Here is an 18,566-nt window from a genome sequence, read left to right as displayed (position 1 = left end):
ATCTTCTCGAAGTTGCTCGGGGATTATTACACCATATGCATGTTCCAAAACGCTTCTAAATGGATGATGCTATGTGTGTTGCATATACCATCTTGTTGCTTTATTCATGACCTGTCTCCTACTCGTGGTAAGCTCGACCCTCGTGCTATCCCTTGTGTTTTTCTTGGTTACTCTAGTGTTTTAAAAGCGCAAGGCGCAAAGAAAGTCACAGGAGTCAATTTGCAACTAAGGCACAAGGCGCAAGGAGAGGCACGCACCTTTTTAAGCAAGGCGCAAAAATAAAAATAAAAAAAAAGATGATGATTATCTAAACTTCAAAAAATTATTAAACATAATATTAATAAAAATATAAACTTTAATTTTAAAATAAATGTTTTAAAACACCTATTATCTAATATTATAATACATAAATATAACATGTAAAGCATATCCAAATGAGAATATAAAAATAAAATCAAATACGTAAAACATTTTCAAGCATATAAAACCCATAATCTTTTTTTTTCTTAATTGCACTACTTCAAGTAGCTAATGTGATGTAAAACATATTACATTCCTGATTCTACGAGCCGCCTTTGTACCATGCTTCTCGAGGCAAGCCCAAACAAGTCCACGTTAGGTCTTAAACTCTTAGTTCTCACACAAAAAATGATGATTTTATACTTTTAATTGCTTTTTAAGAAAACATTTTATTAGGATGAATGAATAAACAACATTAACAAATAGGGGGGTTCTCGAAGCTTCGATGAGGTGCAAGGCGCACCAGGTGCACGCCCAAAAGGGTTGCGCCTAGGACCCAGGCGAGGCACTTATCCTGAAATGCGTCTCACCTATGCGCCTAGGCACGCCTCAGGCGCACCTTTTAAATCACTGGGTTACCCTTTATCTCAAAAAGGCTACCGATGCTACGGTCCTGCTTCACGCAAGTACTGCCTCCATGGATGTATCCTTCTTTGAGAGTCAACCTATTTTCTCGGTTTCTCCTCAAGGGGAGAGTAGGGTTGAGGAGAAACACACCAGGTTCAATTACCTCCTCTTCCTAATCCTCCTCCATTTCGTGTCTTCCTTCGCCGCCACAATAATCAGTAGGGTTCAAGAGTCGTGGAACCTAAAACTATGTAGCCAACATCATCGGACTCTCCAAAGGCAGATTCTCAGTAGCTAGGTACACTTGTTCCCACTAATATGCTTGGCCCTCTTGATATTGATCCTCCTGTTATTGGTGATCTTGATGTTCCTATTGCTAAGAAAAAGGTGTTAGATCTTGTACTACTAATCATCCTATCTCTCACTTTATGTCTTATGATGATATCTCACCTTCATATTGTGTATTTCTTTCCTCTATTAGCAGTGTCTCTGTTCCTAAGAATGTGGTAGAAGCCTTATTTATACCTAAATGGACAAATGCAATGAAGGAAGAAATTAATGCCTTGTACAAAAATGGCACTTGAAAGTTGGTGGATCTTCTTGAAGGAAAAGAACTAGTGGGTTGCAAGTGAGTGTTCACAGTGAAGCATAGAGCTGATGGTACGGTAGAAAGGTACAAAGCCAGATTGGTGGCAAAAGGTTTTACACAGGTGTATGGAGTAGACTATGCAGAGACTTTTGCTCCAGTAGCCAAGATGAACTTTATCCGAGTCCTCCTTTCACTAGCAACTTATCTTGATTGGAAGCCTCACCAATTGGACATTAAAATGCATTCTTGAATGGTGACCTAAAAGAGAAGTACATGACTAAGCCTCCAAGATTTTGTGCCAAAGGTAGTGAGCAGAAGGTGTGCAAGTTAAAAAATTATTATATGGATTGAAACAATCACCTCGGGCCTGGTTTAGTAAGTATCACTTAACTGTACAACAAATGGGGTTCAAACAATGTCAGTCAGATCATACTCTATTTGTGAAGACATAATAATCACAGGAGATAACAAGATTGAAATACAGGGGCTAAAAATATTCTTAGGCACTTAGTTCGAAGTGAAAGATCTAGGCCCCTTACGTAATTTCCTTGGGATTAAAGTTGCCTGCTCTCAAAAGGTCATCTTTATTTTGAAGGGATTAGAAATCCATCATATGGATGGCCGAACCCTGCAGGTAGATTAGGCAAAATTTCAAAAATTTCCTCTCCCCTCATTTGGGAATAACATTCCTTATTTTAGAAAATCTGCATTTCCAATGATCAATCTTGAACCATAAACCAAACCAGATCTGAAACCAGAAGCAGGAGAGGGATATACCTGATACAGAGAAACAGTATCTCCCAAAGGAGGTGTTCACATCCAAGGAAGGAACCAAAAACTACTTCCACTAAAGATGGCATAGTGTAGGATGGAGTAGAATCAACAATGTTCGTCCAACGAACCGAACCCTTCACAAGAATTCACCGGAGGCTATGAGCACAACTTCAAATCAGCCTTTCTCCAAAGGCTGATATCAAGATCCAATCTTGATCGTTCTTGCTTGAAAGAGGATATCAAACTGGCAGTTATGGCGGCGGCAGGAGGAGGCGACAAGGAGAAAATAGCTCAGTCTCACTGGGTGCTATGTTCTCTCTCTGAATTTGAATGTGATGATCTTCTAAAAGCTTCCGCCCCCTTCTCCTTTTATAACCTTAAAGGGATCAGCTCCTAATCCCATTAGGAGTTGCTGATCCAAATCATATTTGGATCTGAATTCCCTTTAAGAGATAAGGATAGACCCTTATCTTATCTCCAGATTCAGATCTGGACTCTCTGAGTGGATAGGGTAAGACCCTATCCTATCTGTTAATCTAACATCAGATTCGCCCATTTATTTAACTGATCAAATCAGCCCAATTCAAAATGGGCTTTAGGTCCAATAAGTATATGTGCTCACTTAGCCTTCCAAACTGCTGCCCAGTTGGGCTTCCTTGTATGGCATGGGACCCAAGCATTGATCTACACATCAGCCACAAGGGTTCGGCCCAACCTTTGTTACAAGGCCTAGCTGAATTCACTAGAAAGTCCAGTGAACCCCCCTGAGCCCATCACATGGACTCTATGGGCCCTACACTTACACTAAGTGGTCCCTGGGCCAAGCCACCTTGTATCATCGAGAGACTATGGGCAGATGCAAGATTAGCCCATCAGGTATTACCCTCAATGGTCTTAAACTTAACCTCTCAGTCCATAATGATCATACACTGCCCGACAAGAGAGGACATCTCCCTCAGCTACAAGGAACAGTGTTGCACTCTCTTCTCACATGGATCCCCGGAATTAAAACCTTTTGCAAACAATTTGAAACCGTAACATATATAGACTTTTATATCCGTATATAAAATATATTTTGCAAAACAAATCTCAACGATTGAAATCGGCTACCGACAGTCTTGGTTTCCATGAGAGAGTGCATCCCCGATCATTACCTTTGTCTGACAAAGGGGTTGATCCTGTCACTATGATCACCCACTCAGATGAATTCTCGGACTGTCCCAACATACCCAGGTTTTGACCCCCTCTAAGGATCTCACTGATTGGCATATCAAAGACAGCCCAATCCGACACCTAGTGCAGTATCATAATCGAGTCTAGGGGTCAGGTGTAACTTTCCAGTTTTTCCCACTAATCACAAGGTCTAGAGCAATACTGGAGATCTGGTCCGGTTCAGGGTTTCAAGTAAATCTACACTGCATGTACCTCGGATCTCACCCTAGCAGCTGAGATAGACCAACCCAACACTTGGCGGCACATCAGTGTTAGCCTTAGCAGGATAAATCTCCCCGGACTTATCTAACGGCTGTGAACATTCTAAACTAACACGATCTCATTAAGTGTCCAGTTTAAGGGTATTACACAGAAACACACCACAAGAACATGAATCAAATATATACTTCATTCATTTACAATAAATGTCATAAGTACATCAAACTGATTTGAGCTAAGGGCATACAATTGTCTAACAGCTCCCACTTGCACTTGGGTCCAATCTGGTATAAGTCGGAGTCCCATACTTTCCACGTGTTTCTCAAACACTTTCTGTGTCAGTGGCTTAGTCAATGGGTCTGCTACATTTTCCGTTGATGCTACCCTCTGAATCAGGACGTCCCCTCTACCAACAATCTCCCGCAGTATGTGGTACTTCCTCTCGATGTACTTGGACTTCGAGTGGGCTCGAGGCTCCTTAGCTTGAGCAATGGCTCCATTGTTGTCACACAACAACAGGATGGGTAATGTGCTGGACGGAACTACTCCCAATTCGTGAATGAACTTTTTCATCCACACATCTTCCTTGGTAGCTTCACTTGCGGCAATGTCTTCGGCTTCAGTTGTGGAGTCTGCTGTGGACCCCTGCTTGCTGCTTTTCCAGCAAACAACACACGATCCTATCATGAAAACATACCCAGATGTAGACTTTCTATCATCTGGATCCGACTGAAAATCAGCATCAGTATACCCCTGGATCTGTAGTGAGCTACCATCGAATACCAGACAAAACTCTTTTGTCCTTCGAAGGTACTTAAGTATATTTTTCACAGCGGTCCAGTGCTCCTGCCCTGGGTTGGCCTGGAATCTGCTTACCACACTCACTGCCTGAGTAATGTCAGGACGAGTGCATAGCATAGCATAAATGATGCTCCCTACGGCTGAGGCATAGGGAACGTCCTTCATGCCCTCAATCTCCTCAGAAGTCTTGGGAGACATCTTCTTGGAGAGAGTGACTCCGTGTCTGAAAGGAACATTTCCCTTCTTGGAGTTCTCCATGTTGTACCTCTTAACAATTTTGTCAATGTAAGCAGATTGGGATAATCCTATTATCCGCTTCGATCTCTATAGAGTCGAAGACCCAATATATAGGAGGCTTCTCTAAGATCTTTCATGGAGAATTGCTGTGAAAGCCACACTTTCACCGTAGTCAACATTCCTACATCATTCCCAATGAGTAGAATGTCGTCTACATACAAAACCAGAAACATAACCTTATCCCCACTGGACTTCCTGTAAACACAGGGCTCATCCGGGTTCTACTCAAAGTCAAACTTTTTGACGGTAGAGTCAAACCAGATGTTCCAACTTCAAGAAGCTTGCTTAAGTCCATATATGGATCTATTCAACTTACATACCATGTGTTCCTGACCTGTAGGTATGAAACCTTGCGGTTGCTGCATGTAGATATCTTCAGTAAGATCTCCATTCAGGAACGTAGTTTTGACATCCATTTGCCAAATCTTGTAGTCATGGTATGCTGCTACAGCTAGCAGGATCCGAATGGATTTAAGCATGGCCACGGGCGAAAAGGTTTCCTCATAATCGATGACCTCTTTCTGAGTATACCCTTTCGCCATCAAACGAGCTTTGTAGGTCTCAACCTTACCATCGGGGCCCTTCTTCCTCTTATAGATCCATTTGCAACCAATTGCTTTTACCACGGAGAGCGGATCTACTAGAGTCCAGACTCCATTGGTCTCCATTGAGTCCATCTCAACTCTCATAACATCTACCAACTTCAGGGAATCTATGTCCAACATAGCTTCCGCATAAGTCACGGGATCCTCCTCACTAGTCAAGGCTTCCACCAGGTAACTATCCTGGTCATAGCCAAAACGGACTGGTGGCCTGGACACCCGGGTAGATCTTCTAGGTTGGTCAATACCTGGAACTTGTGAGACACCTCCCACTGACCCTGAACTCTCCTCATCAAGAACTATTTCTTGACGATGTGAGTCCAGGATATCATCATTCTCCAAGAACTGTGCATTTCGACCGTAGAACACCTTCTGCTCACTTGGGTCATAGAATAGGTAACCCACAGAGCCTTTTGGGTAGCCTATGAATAGGCAACGGCTGGTCTTGGATTCCAACTTGTTCGCACTTGTTCTTTTAACGTGTGCAGGACAACCCCAAATCTTCAAGTGTCTGACACTTGGTTTCTTTCCGATCCAAAGTTCGTATGGTGTATTCGGAACCATTTTGGTTGGAACCCGATTCAACCAGGGTTCCACACGTATCCTCTTCGGGAGGTGTGGGGCCCACCACTGAGGGAGATCATCCAATGATCTTTGGGGACACCATGGCAATGATGTGCATTCAGCCATGGTGTGCGCAAGAGACACTGTCATATCTGCATGGGCCAAGTACTTATGGCCCATGAACGTTGCACATCACACATCCATACATCATATGCAGGGATAAATTGATCCAATCAATTAAATATCTGTAAAGCCCATAATTAAAACCCATTTTAATCCATAACATTAACAATTAATATTATCTAGGTATATGGGCCGAATTAGGGTTAAGCAGTTCGGCCCATAAAGCTTTTCTGCAAATGTGGGCTTTTAGCAGTTTTAACAATTAAAATTGGGCCTTATAGGTTGGGTCGAATTAAACTATTAATTAAATATCAATCCTTAGGCCCATCAGTGGGAAATTAGGGCTGACAATCAGCCTTGATCGAACCATAGATTTGGTCCAACCAGTTTGGACCAATCTGGTTCGAATGAGTCTAGGGTTTGATTTTTAATTAAAGATTTAATCCAAGAAAATGATCTGAAATTAAATACTGATCAAAGAAAATCAAGAATCAGTCAAAAAGGGCTATTCGCACATCACATCCAACAAAACAGAGGTTAGATCATAGAATGCAGTTTCATAAACTGCAAATCGCAGATTGCAATATCCCCATCTGCGAAATCTCCTTCCTGCACCGCCATCTTCGATCCAAGAATAATAAAATAGAAACCCAAAATTTGTATTAATATTACATCAGATCGAATCCTATACATTCAGTCTAAAAATAAAATAAAAAAAATATATATTTTATAGACCAAATGTAATAAATAAATAAATCAAGAATCTGCAAAATCGCAGGTTCACTGTGCCATTCAAGATTTCGATCTCCAGTTGTACGAACAACCCATAAATCAAGAAAATTATAAAGAACAATTCTAAATAAAATTCAGATTTATAAAATTTAATTTCAGACCATTTGCCCTCTATCTGGAAAACAACTAGGCTAAAGAAAAATAATTTTAACTACTCATTCGATTCAGTTCTCCATACACATTGTGTATGGGAAAAAAGAGAAAAAAATGAAAAAGGAGAGTCCGCTCTGATACCAAGAAGAAAAACAGTCGTCTGAAATTAACGAACAAATTAAAAACACTCTAAAAGATGATTGAGAACAGCAGAAACAAGAAACAAGAAGAGAGAAGAAGAAGGTGGCGGCTGATAGGGTATCAAGACTGTTGGAACAGACCAACAGAAGTCAGTTAGTCAGTTTTACAAGAGGAGGCCACATCAGCTCAACTAACCAGCCACTTGTAATAACTGCCATCCACTCGTAACAACTGCCATCCAATTGGATTGTCAAGACAGTTGGAACAGACCACCAAAAGGCAGTTAGTCAGTTTTACAAGAGGAGGCCACATCAGCTCAACTAACCAGCCACTTGTAACAACTGCCATCCACTTATAACAGCTGTAACAGTCAAGATTGTAACACTATAAGTAGTAGAGCAGAAAAGGAAAAGAGGACTCTTTCAGCATTAAAACTTTCTCTCTCTCTCTCTCTCTCTCTCTCTCTCTCTCCTTCCCAAGAATTCAGGAGGTTGGCCCCTCGAAGAGCCCTGAGTTAGGCAGGTTCCTAACAATTTGGTATCAGAGCCAGCATGACCAACACAAGAAACACATCAATAGACACCCGAGTGGATTAGATGGAGGTCGAGATCCACCGAATGTCTTCAGATCTCAAAGAAATGAGGGAAAGCTTCACTGCTCTCCGCCTTCGACTGGAGTAGGGGGCAACAAACATTGACAGAGGAAGCCCCGAAGAGCGCAGCCATGAAAACAGTCGCAGAACAGGGGCGACAACACGAATAGCCAAAATCGACTTCCCCATATTCTCAGGCGGCGACCCAACCCCCTGGATTCTCAGAGCAGAAAGGTATTTCGATTACCATGAAACACTGAGACAGGATAGGGTAGCTCTAGCTTCTACGCATCTTGAAGGGGAAGCTATCCTCTGGTTTCAATGGTACCGAAGGGGGCACCCCCGTCAAACCTGGGCAGACTTCACGGACGCCATGACTGTCCGTTTTGGATCATCTGGGTTCGAAGATCTTGATGAAAACTTGGCAAAACTGTGGCAGGTGGGATCAGTAAAAGAATACCAGATGTAGTTCGAAAGGCTGGCCGTGAGAGTCCAAGGATGGACTAATAAGGCGCTGGTGGGAAGCCCACTTCATCAATGCAGCAGCACTAGCAAGACTGTACGAGGACAAGTTCAGTCGAGCAAGAAAGGTGCAGCAACCATGGGATCCAGGAGCAAGAAAGGAGCAAGAAAGGACGACAGCACCAGACAAGGAGGAAGGAGTTATGGGCCCAGGCCCACTGGTTCCTTTCAAGCGACTGACCTGGGCAGAGATGCAAGCCCGTAGAGACAAAGGTCTCTGCTACAATTGCGAAGAGAAATTTGGGCCAGGCCATCGCTACAAGAAATAGCAAGCGTTTCTCCTCCAAACAGATGCTAAAGAAGAAGACAACAGCACCAGTAGCGGAGAATCTAACCCAGGTTGGGAAATACAATCCAATGGCACGCCTGAAATATCCTTACAAGCCCTTATGGGACTTGCGTCCCCTCAAACAATGAGAGTTGCAGGGCTGATTCTAGGGCGCCAAGTGTCAATCCTCATAGACAGTGGCAGCTCCCTTAACTTCATAACCCAAGTCTTGGTAGATAAAATGGGACTTCCGGTTCAGCCAACAACAGCCTTTACGGTTCATGTGGCCAACGGTAACAGCCTCTCTTGCAATAGCATTTGCATGAGCCTACCACTAAAGATTCAGGGTCATCAGTTTGCGGTGGACCTATATCCTCTCCATCTCAATGGAGCAGACGTGGTGCTAGGCATTCAATGGTTAAGGCAGCTAGGACCCATGGTCTGTGACTAGGCCCGTCTCACCATGGACTTCACATCAGGAAACTCTACAGTCCATCTACAAGGGCAGACATGCAAGGGCCCAAGGCCCATCAGTCTTGCAACACTGACAAAGCAAAGAGGAGACCCAGATCAGCCTATATTCATGCACATGGACTCAAATTTTCCTACTTAAATCTGCAATCAAATTTCCTACATTAGACCTTGAGGGCAAGGTCGCTCTAAAGGAAGGGGGAATTGCCAAGACTGTTGGAACAGACCAACAGAAGGCAGTTAGTCAGTTTTACAAGAGAAGGCCACATCAGCTCAATTAACCAGCCACTTGTAATAACTGCCATCCACTTGTAACAACTGCCATCCAATTGGATTGTCAAGACTATTGGAACAGACCAACAGAAGGCAGTTAGTCAGTTTTACAAGAGGAGGCCACATCAGCTCAACTAACCAGCTACTTATAACAGCTGTAACAGTCAAGATTGTAACATTATAAGTAGTAGAGCAGAAAAGGAATAGAGGAGGACTCTTTCAGCATTAAAACTCTCTCTCTCTCTCTCTCTCTCTCTCTCTCTCTCTCTCTCTCCCCCCTTCCCAAGAATTCAGGAGGTTGGCCCCTCGAAGAGCCCCGAGTTAGGTAGATTCCTAACATAGGGTTCAAAGAGAGATTTTCAAATGTAATCTCCTCTTACACCCTAATTCCCTTTCATTAATCTTAATTTTCAGTAATTACAGAGAGGCCCCTTAACTGGGCGAATAAGCTTTAAGTAAACATAACATAGTTAAGGCCCATTATCAGCATAGAACATAAATAAAAGAATATTAAACAATTGTTATGCAGGAGAGAAGAAGAGAAGAAGAAAGATTCGAGAGCCAAAAGAGATACTGGCAACGCCAGCTTTTTAGTATATATACTAGGGTAACAGAAATAAAAAATAAAGAAAGTTACAATAATACCCCTGCGGTACTATACTTAGAGAATTAACAACTTTTAACACTCCCCCTCAACTTGGGACATAGATGTCAATCATGCCCAATTTGTCACATAGATCATGATGTCGTGAGTGGTGTAACTCTTTTGTAAAGATGTCTGCAAGTTGATCTTCAGATCTAACACAAGGAGTACACACTTCCCCTGTGACGACCTTTTCTCTAATAAAGTGTTTGTTGACTTTGATGTGTTTAATTCTATCATGTAGCACTGGATTAGCAGCAATGTTTATGACTGCTTTGTTATTACAGAATAGGGTCATAGGTCCATCCACTGGAAAGCCCACCAAAAGAGATACTGGCAGCGCCAGCTTTTTAGTATATATACTAGGGCGATAGAAATAAAGAATAAAAAGAGGAGAGTTACAATATTACCCCTGCGGTACTATACTTTTAACAACTTTTAACAACAATCAATGGGCCATTCGGCCCATTCTCTCTACACTTTCTAACATCCAACTTTGGTTTCTAAGAGGCCCCTTCAACATCTCAAGTTTTATGGCTACTACTTCAACAATAAACTTATTTTCATGGAGGTTGCTTTATGGAAGGAAGACGGACCTATGTGAAATTCTGATATAATTTCCCCTTTTGTTTATTTAAGCCATTGGTTTATGGGATTAGGGCTGAGTGAGAGTGGACATTTTGTTGTGAGTCTATAGAGAGGTCATCCATGTATCTCTTGTTCTCATAGTGGATCTTTTTCCCTCTCTTCCCATGGATGTAGGCTACTGAGCCGAACCACGTTAAATCTTGGTGTTTTCTCTATTTCTTCTTATTTTCTTCTTGATTTGTTATTCTATTTTATGTTAGTTGACAAGATAAACTCCTGGGATTAGATATTGGTTTTTCAAATGGGACCTGCATACTATTAGGGGGAGAGTGGAAGTTGGGTTAAGTCTCAGTTTTTGCTATATTGGGGAGGGTTTGATGTACTCACCTTATGTATTCCTCCACTTAAAGTTACATTGATCAAAGCCAAGTAAAAGATAGTATATGGCACATTGCCAAACGTATTTGTCATTTAGACATGATCAATCATTTAATGGTGGCATTTTATTGGCTGAGAACCAAATAAACCCTACTTAACAAAGCCTTATATGGAGCTCCTGTTTCAACATTCTACTCAATCAAGGGCTATTTGAAGGAATCCAAAATGCCAACCCAAATAGTTGGAAGTAGGAAATAATACTGATGAAAGGTGGACATCTGAAATACAGATCTGCACATCCACAAGCGAAAATAAAACACAGAAACTACAGAAATCATACAAAAACTTTAGAAGAAAATAAACTTTGACAGAAAGTTTCGAAGACTTACGAATTGATCTGATCCATTGCTGAGCATATCATTGCACGGAATGCTAGAGGCAAGGAAGATATGGTGTATGGAGATTTATTCCTTTCAAGAACAGAGACTAGTGCCCATGATTCATCTTTTGATATTGCTTCTGTCATTGACCGCATCCATGAACAGAGCCTCAATATGTAGATCTTTGTGATTTGCAGATGGAGTGAATGCAAAGACATAACTGTCACACTCAAACCAAAATAAACTCAGAAATGAAAAAACCTGAGGAGACAATAAACTGTAGTATGAACAAGTACCAGCACTAGGAGGAGCTGAATCTTTCCCTTCAATAGCTTGGCATGTTTTAGATATTTCCTTTACAGCATCACTCATGTATGGGCATAGAATATTTGATTCTTCAAGATCATGAAATGCATTAAGGACCTTCATAGCACAATAAGTTGTTTTGAATCAATTTCTTCAGCCAAAAACAACTAAAACAGCATATTTAGAACAAGAATAAATGGCCAGTCAAGAAAGGGCACTTATCATTCACATGTTAGAGTACAAAAATATAAAGCAGATGAGTACAAACATTTCTAAAACATGTTAAAGAGTTAAAACTGAGCATATTTGTGAAGCTAGCTTATTGGAATGAAAGAACAATCAAGATTTTTAAACAGAAGCCATACAAAGGTAAAAACATTGTGAAATATGCAAAAATATAGAATGCTATTTTTTGTAATGATAAAAGATTTATAGGTAGACCCTTTTAAATTAGTATCTTGTTCCAAATCATCAAACAAGGCTATGTTGTCCTGTAAACTTAGAGAGTAAAAGCTACATGATAAAGTAAAAGGAAAATTTAAACTCATAGAAGTACGAATGGTTCTAATAGATGAACCAATTAATTTCTTATACAATAAAAACAAAGATTTAAACTTCATGTTTGAAAAGAATTTCGAGCTGGCTCAAAGTGGTAATCATGTTCACTAAGCGAGCTATAACACTGCTACTCCACACATCTAAAATATTTTGCCAATTTATGGTATAATACTATTTCTTCTACTCCACATAGCACCAGTAGTTTTCTTCGGCTAATATGTCAGTTTTACTAAATATTTTTCATGTCGGTACCCATAGATATGGAAATATATCAGGAAAACATTAGAAAATATATGGACATTTTAAACCACGTGTGTAAGTAGCTCATTGGGTGAAAACATTAGAAACATTCCAGCCTTTCCCCACTGATGATATCATTTGAAACTCACAATAGGTGGCAGATTTGTCCTCAGCTCAGCAAGAATGATTACTATAATTCCTGGTCCCCTTCATCCATGGATGCAATCAAGTTGTTAGGAGTGGTCTTTTGACTAAGGGTGATATGGTCTGTTCACTTTAATTTATATTTTATATTAATTGTTATTTTACAGGATTGTACAGGATAAGTTACTCCCCCACAAAGGGGCAGCAATGTCTTTGTACACCTTGATAACTAATATATAAGAAATCTGGCTGCCTAGGGAGATTACTTTTATTTTCTCCCATTCTTTCTTCATCTCTTCTCTCTATTTTCATTTCTGTTTCTGTTCATGCACATTCTTTTTCTAACCTAGGCTGAATTGAACCATGATTACATGGTATTAGAGCACTAGGGGAGGCTCTATAAGGTTGCAACCATTCTCCTAGTGTTTGGATTTTCTTTTGGAAAAGTAATCTCCCCAAGTCAATGGCTATATAGGCATGCAATAAGGGAGGTTAAAAGGCTGGCCAAAGAGATGACAGCAACCTTTACATGAACATACAGGCTAACATGCTGGCAAGACAAAGAGTGAATAAAGATCAGTTCTATTTGGAGGTTATTTCCCAGACAGACTTGTTAATATATGTAATGAGTGGTATGTAGAGATGATCATTTTCAGCTTGGCCCCGCCTAGAAATTCTGGATTTGGGCCTAGTTTTGTGTTCAGGTCTGGCCTGGTCTGCACATATTTATATATTTATTATTTAAGTATATGTATATATGCTATTTTATATTATATAGCATATAAAACAAATGTTATAAGCATTATGACATTAATATAAAATTACATATTAATACTTTAAGCATAAAAGTCATAGGCCCAGAATCAGGAATGGCCCAGCCACAGCCCAGCCCATGATCACCCCTAGTGGTATGTGGATATGCACATGCAAGAGAGAGAGTAAGAGGGAGATGAGCAAAGTGGGGAGAGAGGAAAACAAATGTGCTAAAATTTTCACATTATCACCTGGAAGAGAAGCCAAGGAAAGTGTCAGCATTACTTGATAAAGATTTATCATTCTTTTATTAAATAATAAATTGAGCAATTACTGACAAAAAAAAAAAGGAGAGAAGACTGAACAGGAAAAACTACTCTGATTGGAAACAGTCTGGATTGGAAAGATTTAAGCCAGGCTCAGAAGAAAGGTTTGAGTGTATTGAAAAGGCCAGGTGCTTTTGTTCAAGGAAATTCAGATATTGCATCCAAAGCACTGAGATGCAGGAAGATACAACAATTTTAGAAATCCCAACACTTTTTGACAACATACAACACTCCATAACATGGCATGACATGAGTTGGCCTATACCATGGCATTATGTATGGGCAGCTGGCATATTTTCAAAGATGCCCATGTATGCCAAACAAGGAACAAAAAGTGCACATTCAATGTAGATGTGCTCGTGTGCCATCACATAATTTATAAATTCAAACTTCTATGATGCTGTAAATATCCTGGAAGACTATCAAGTTTATTACAGATAACAAACATTACAAAATTATATATAAGAAATTAAGAACCAAAATTTTCTAAATAAATACAAACAGCATTAAAGTTAATCTCTTCTGCAGGGTAGCAACCCAGTAGCTACCATAAGTTGAACATAAATGGTTAATGCATTACACAATGTTTGCATAAATGTACTAGAAAATAATAATATGTCATTTATAGTTATTTTAGAAGAATAGAGACCATATTTACCTTGACCTCATATACAGATATAGTACTGTGTATCATCCCAGCAACTTCATCAAGAGAATGAATTGAGTACTTTGCATCACCAACTTTATCATCGAACTTATTACTGGGAGCTCTAATATTTGGCTCAGTAGAAACTTGGGAAGCCTACGGCAAAAGATGATATAGATATCAAACTGAAGCTCAGAAATTGAGGGAAAGCAAAATATGTTCAAAACAAAAGGAAGATATTAACAAATAATAATGTTCTAAAGCACCTTGAGAACAAGAAATACAGTCTGTTGACCAAGGTTGAAAAAGTATAAATCCACAAGAAAAGAGACTCTAAACAAGTTGCTAACATGGAGTGGATTGTGACTAGGGGTGCAAGTTGGGCGCCCTAGGCCGGCTTTTAGCTCAACCAAAGCCCAACCCTAAAATTTGGGCCTAGATCCCAAGCCCAAACTATCCAACCTGAAACCTGCCCACACTAAAATTTGATGCACTCGGATTAGGCTTGGACCCAGGTCGAGCTCGGCTTGGCCAATCAGCCCACACTAAAAATTGATAATGTATGTATATGCAGGTATGTATGCATACATGTATGGTTTATTACAAAAGTATGCATATATGCATGTATGCATACAGAAATGGTGTCTATACATGTATTCGGGTTCGGACTCAAGTTGGGATAAGATCGGGCCGGACTCAAGTTGGGATAAGAAATGGTGTCTATACAGAAATGGTGTCTATACATGTATTCAGGCTACCTAAGGAGTAGGCCTGAGCTCAGCCCGAAAAATTAAAAATCCTAGACTTTTGGGCCCAAGTCCAGCCCATGTAAATTGTTGGCTAGGCTAGTTTGAGCTTGTGTTGGGCCCACCCAAGGTGCACCCCTAATTGTGATATGTAACTAATAACCAAATCCCTCATGTGAAGGAGTTCCATTTTCCAAGCATTGCTTTGCAAACTATATGTATATATAGCCCAGTGCATAAGGCACCTGGCATGTGGGGTCGGGGGAGGAATAGATGTATGCAGCCTTACCCCTGCACATATAGATAGGTTGTTTCCAAGATTTGAACCCTGGTCACCCAGGTTGCAATGGAGCAACCCCATTGTTGCACCAAGGTATTAGATACAATTCATTCAACAAAACCATATTACCCAAAAAAACTAGACAGAAAGAAAACTTTACAAGGTATACAAGGTATCATATACAATTCATTTGAGCATGTCACAAAACCCTGGAGCCCGTGTCACATAATCAGTTTGTACTAGAGAGAAGTAGTCGAACAAGACTACAATCTATCCTAGGTTTTAATGAGAAAAACAAATAAAGATTGAAGAGAAGAAGAGGAGAGGAGAAGAAGAACTCGAAGAGATAATTCAGAAAAGAGAGAGTGAGTGACTTGCAATAGCCGCCCCACTCTTATAATTTATATTCATATTCAAATAACTGTAAAAGGGTTGAATTACCCTTATTGCTTACATGGCAAAAAATTAAAAGAAAAAACTAATAGCATAAGGCTGAAATAAACTATCAACTAACAAACTGAAATAACTAACATAACTAACAGTCTACTACTGTCATATGAACACAGTGGGGACCACATCAGTGGGGTCCACATTAGTGTTCTCTACACTCCCCCTCAAGTTGGGAATAGATATTTGTCATTCCCAACTTGCATAGGTCTGCCTCTAACTTCTTCCTTGAAACAGCCTTGGTGAGAACATCTACAAGCTGCATGTCGAAGGTGATATACGGAAGACATACTTCTTGAGATGCAACCCTTTCTCTGATAAAATGCCGGTCCACTTCAATATGCTTAGTTCTGTCGTGATACCGAATTGTGATATTAATAGCAGCCTGATTATCACAATACAGCATTAAGGGTGTTGGAATGTTAGTTTTATCTCTTATGTTTGTATTCTGCTGAGTTAGGGTCCATTTGGACTAGTTAAAGCAGTTTTTTCTTTTGTTTTTTATGCTGTAAATTAAGTAGGGGCATAAGGGTCCTTTCCCTTCTAATTATGGTCGCCCTATATATATTAATATAAACTGGCGCCACCAGGATCAGTAGTTGACTCCAAATCTCTCTCCTCTTCTCTCTTCTCTCCTCTCTTCCTCTTCTTTTCTCTCTTCTCTTCTCTTCTCCTTCCTCTCTTCTCCTCTGTTCGGCTGTTAATATGGTACCAAAGCAGTTTTCTAAGCCTATGAGCAGATTGAACAAGTTTCAACCTGCAGTCTTCTTCAACTGAGATCAAAAGTACAGACCTACGACTGGTACAGATTTTTTTTAGTATTTTTTTTTTACCTTGGTCGTGTACCAAGAAGAAATTATATGAATCCAAACTGCTAAATGTCTTCTGAGAAGCTGTGAGCTTCGAACCTCTTTTTTTATGGATCGTGTGATCCCATATTTGAGAATTCAGATCTGTAGGTCGTGGATGACCTATTTTTTACCTCTTGTGGTGTAACCATACTGGTTTATGACCCCTCCTAGCAGTCGATGTGTTTGGGTGGTTTGGAAGTTGGTGGACTGTGACTGATAGGTCAGTTCAGCACTGAGATCATCGTAAAATCTTGCTTTTTTTGGACAATCTAAGCTGGTTTGTGGTCAAATTGTGTCCAGATTGCAGTTTGTGCATGTGAGCTTCATCCTTGGTGTATTTCTAGGACTGTTTGTTGGTGATAGGAGGGATCATAAGGTGTGTGTAAGTTCTGAAAGGTGTTTGAATCATGTCCTCTGAGAATTCTGTAACTTCAGGAATTTCAGGAGGTCAAAATGGAATAAGTGGGGGGATAGATATGAGTTTCCCCATGGCTGTAATCCCCTTTGATGGACTGAACTATCTTGAATGGTCTAGGGGAATTAAACTTTATATTGCTGCTAGAGGAAAACTTGGGTATATTAATGGTAAAGTCAAGGAACAAAAGACTGGTAGTGCTAAACATGACAAATGGGACCAACAAAATAGTATGATGATGTCTTGGCTCTTGGTTTCCATGCTGCCACAAGTAAGGAAGACTTTTATGTGGGCTGAAACAGATTGTAAAATATGGGAACAAGCAAAATCTACCTATTCAGAGCAAAAAACCTATGCAAAGATATATCAATTACAAGCTGAATCCTCCAATTGCAAGCAAGGGGAGAGGAGTCTCTCGGTGTACTATTCAAACCTGACATCAATTTGGAAAGAACTGGATCAATATCAAAATGTGAATTGGAAGTGTGATGAGGATGCAAAGGCCCACAAATCACTTGTTTCCCAGCAATGGGTGTTTGTTTTTCTTTTGGGGTTGAATCCTACATATGAATCCATGAGGGTACAAATCTTAGGAAGTAAGAACCTACCTTCAATTCAAAAAGTTTATGCCCTAATTCAATCTGAAGAGAGCAGAAGAAGTGTGATGGATTGTACAGAAAGAGAACCGATTGCACTAGCTGTCCGAGGGGGTACAAGTTCAAATGTTGGAGGTTCTTTTAAAAAGGGTGATTCACAAAAGAGAGTGGATGACAAAGACAAACTTTGATGCACTCACTGTCAAAAGTCCAGGCACACTAGAGACACATGTTGGGATCTTCATGGGAAGCCTAAATGGGCTCAAGAATTGAGTATGAAGTCTGATCCGAGTAAGAAACCAACCCAACAAAATCAAAAGAAATATAACTCAGCAAATGTGGAATCTCAAGAGACTAGTCCCATGGTACCCTAGGAGCAACACTTTGGTTCTAACCCCAAGGAAGAGATCATCAACTCCTTTCGTAATCACTTGGAATTATATGGTAGGACTGTTAGACAGTGTATGCCTTTAGCTCCAATCAGATTGATGTACATTATTGACATTTATTGTAAATGAATAAAGTACATAGTTGATTTATGTTATTATGGTGTGTTTCTATGTAATACCCTTAAACTGGACACTTAAGAGACTAGTATTAGTTTAGAATCTTCACAGCCGTTGAATAGACCTGGGGAGGTTTATCCTGCCAAGGCTAACAATAATGTGTTGCCAAGTCGGTTGGGGTGGCTTGTCTCAGGTGCCAAAGTGGGACCTGAAGCACATATAGTGTGAGTTTACTTGAAACCTTGAATCGGACCATTTTCCAATTATGCCCTGGACCTTGGAGACAGATGAGCAAAACTGAAAAATTACACCTGACCCCTAGACTCGATTATGGTACTACATTAGGTGTTGGATTGGGCTGTCTTTGATATGCCAATCAATGAGATCCTTAGAGGGGGTCAAAACCTGAGTGGGTAATCATAGTGACAGGATCAGCCCATTTGTCGGACAAAGTGAATGATCGGGGAATGCACTCTCTTTGATGGAAACCTAAACTGCCGGCAGTTGATTTCAAACGTGTCGAGAATTGTTTTGCAAAATATATTTATATAGAAATATACATG

At 40.3% G+C, this 18,566-nt stretch overlaps 1 protein-coding gene across 1 annotated transcript in view; it reads right to left on the bottom strand.

The window, feature by feature from the left end:
- LOC104586244 (exocyst complex component SEC5A-like) overlaps nt 1–18,566 on the bottom strand; it is a 146,501-nt gene that overhangs the window by 44,916 nt on the left and 83,019 nt on the right. The window contains exons 11-13 of the mRNA XM_010243412.3: nt 14,175–14,318; nt 11,486–11,612; nt 11,199–11,409 (exon numbers count right to left, since the gene is read on the bottom strand). Of these exons, the coding sequence (XP_010241714.1) occupies nt 11,199–11,409; nt 11,486–11,612; nt 14,175–14,318 (482 nt within the window). The remainder of the gene's footprint in view (nt 1–11,198; nt 11,410–11,485; nt 11,613–14,174; nt 14,319–18,566) is intronic.

Source organism: Nelumbo nucifera, chromosome 1, assembly GCF_055504915.1.
Source record: "Nelumbo nucifera cultivar China Antique chromosome 1, China Antique-T2T, whole genome shotgun sequence".
Lineage (NCBI taxonomy): Eukaryota > Viridiplantae > Streptophyta > Magnoliopsida > Proteales > Nelumbonaceae > Nelumbo > Nelumbo nucifera.
The sequence above is the reverse complement of the archived record's forward strand: the minus strand, read 5'-3'. Positions and strand labels throughout refer to the sequence as shown.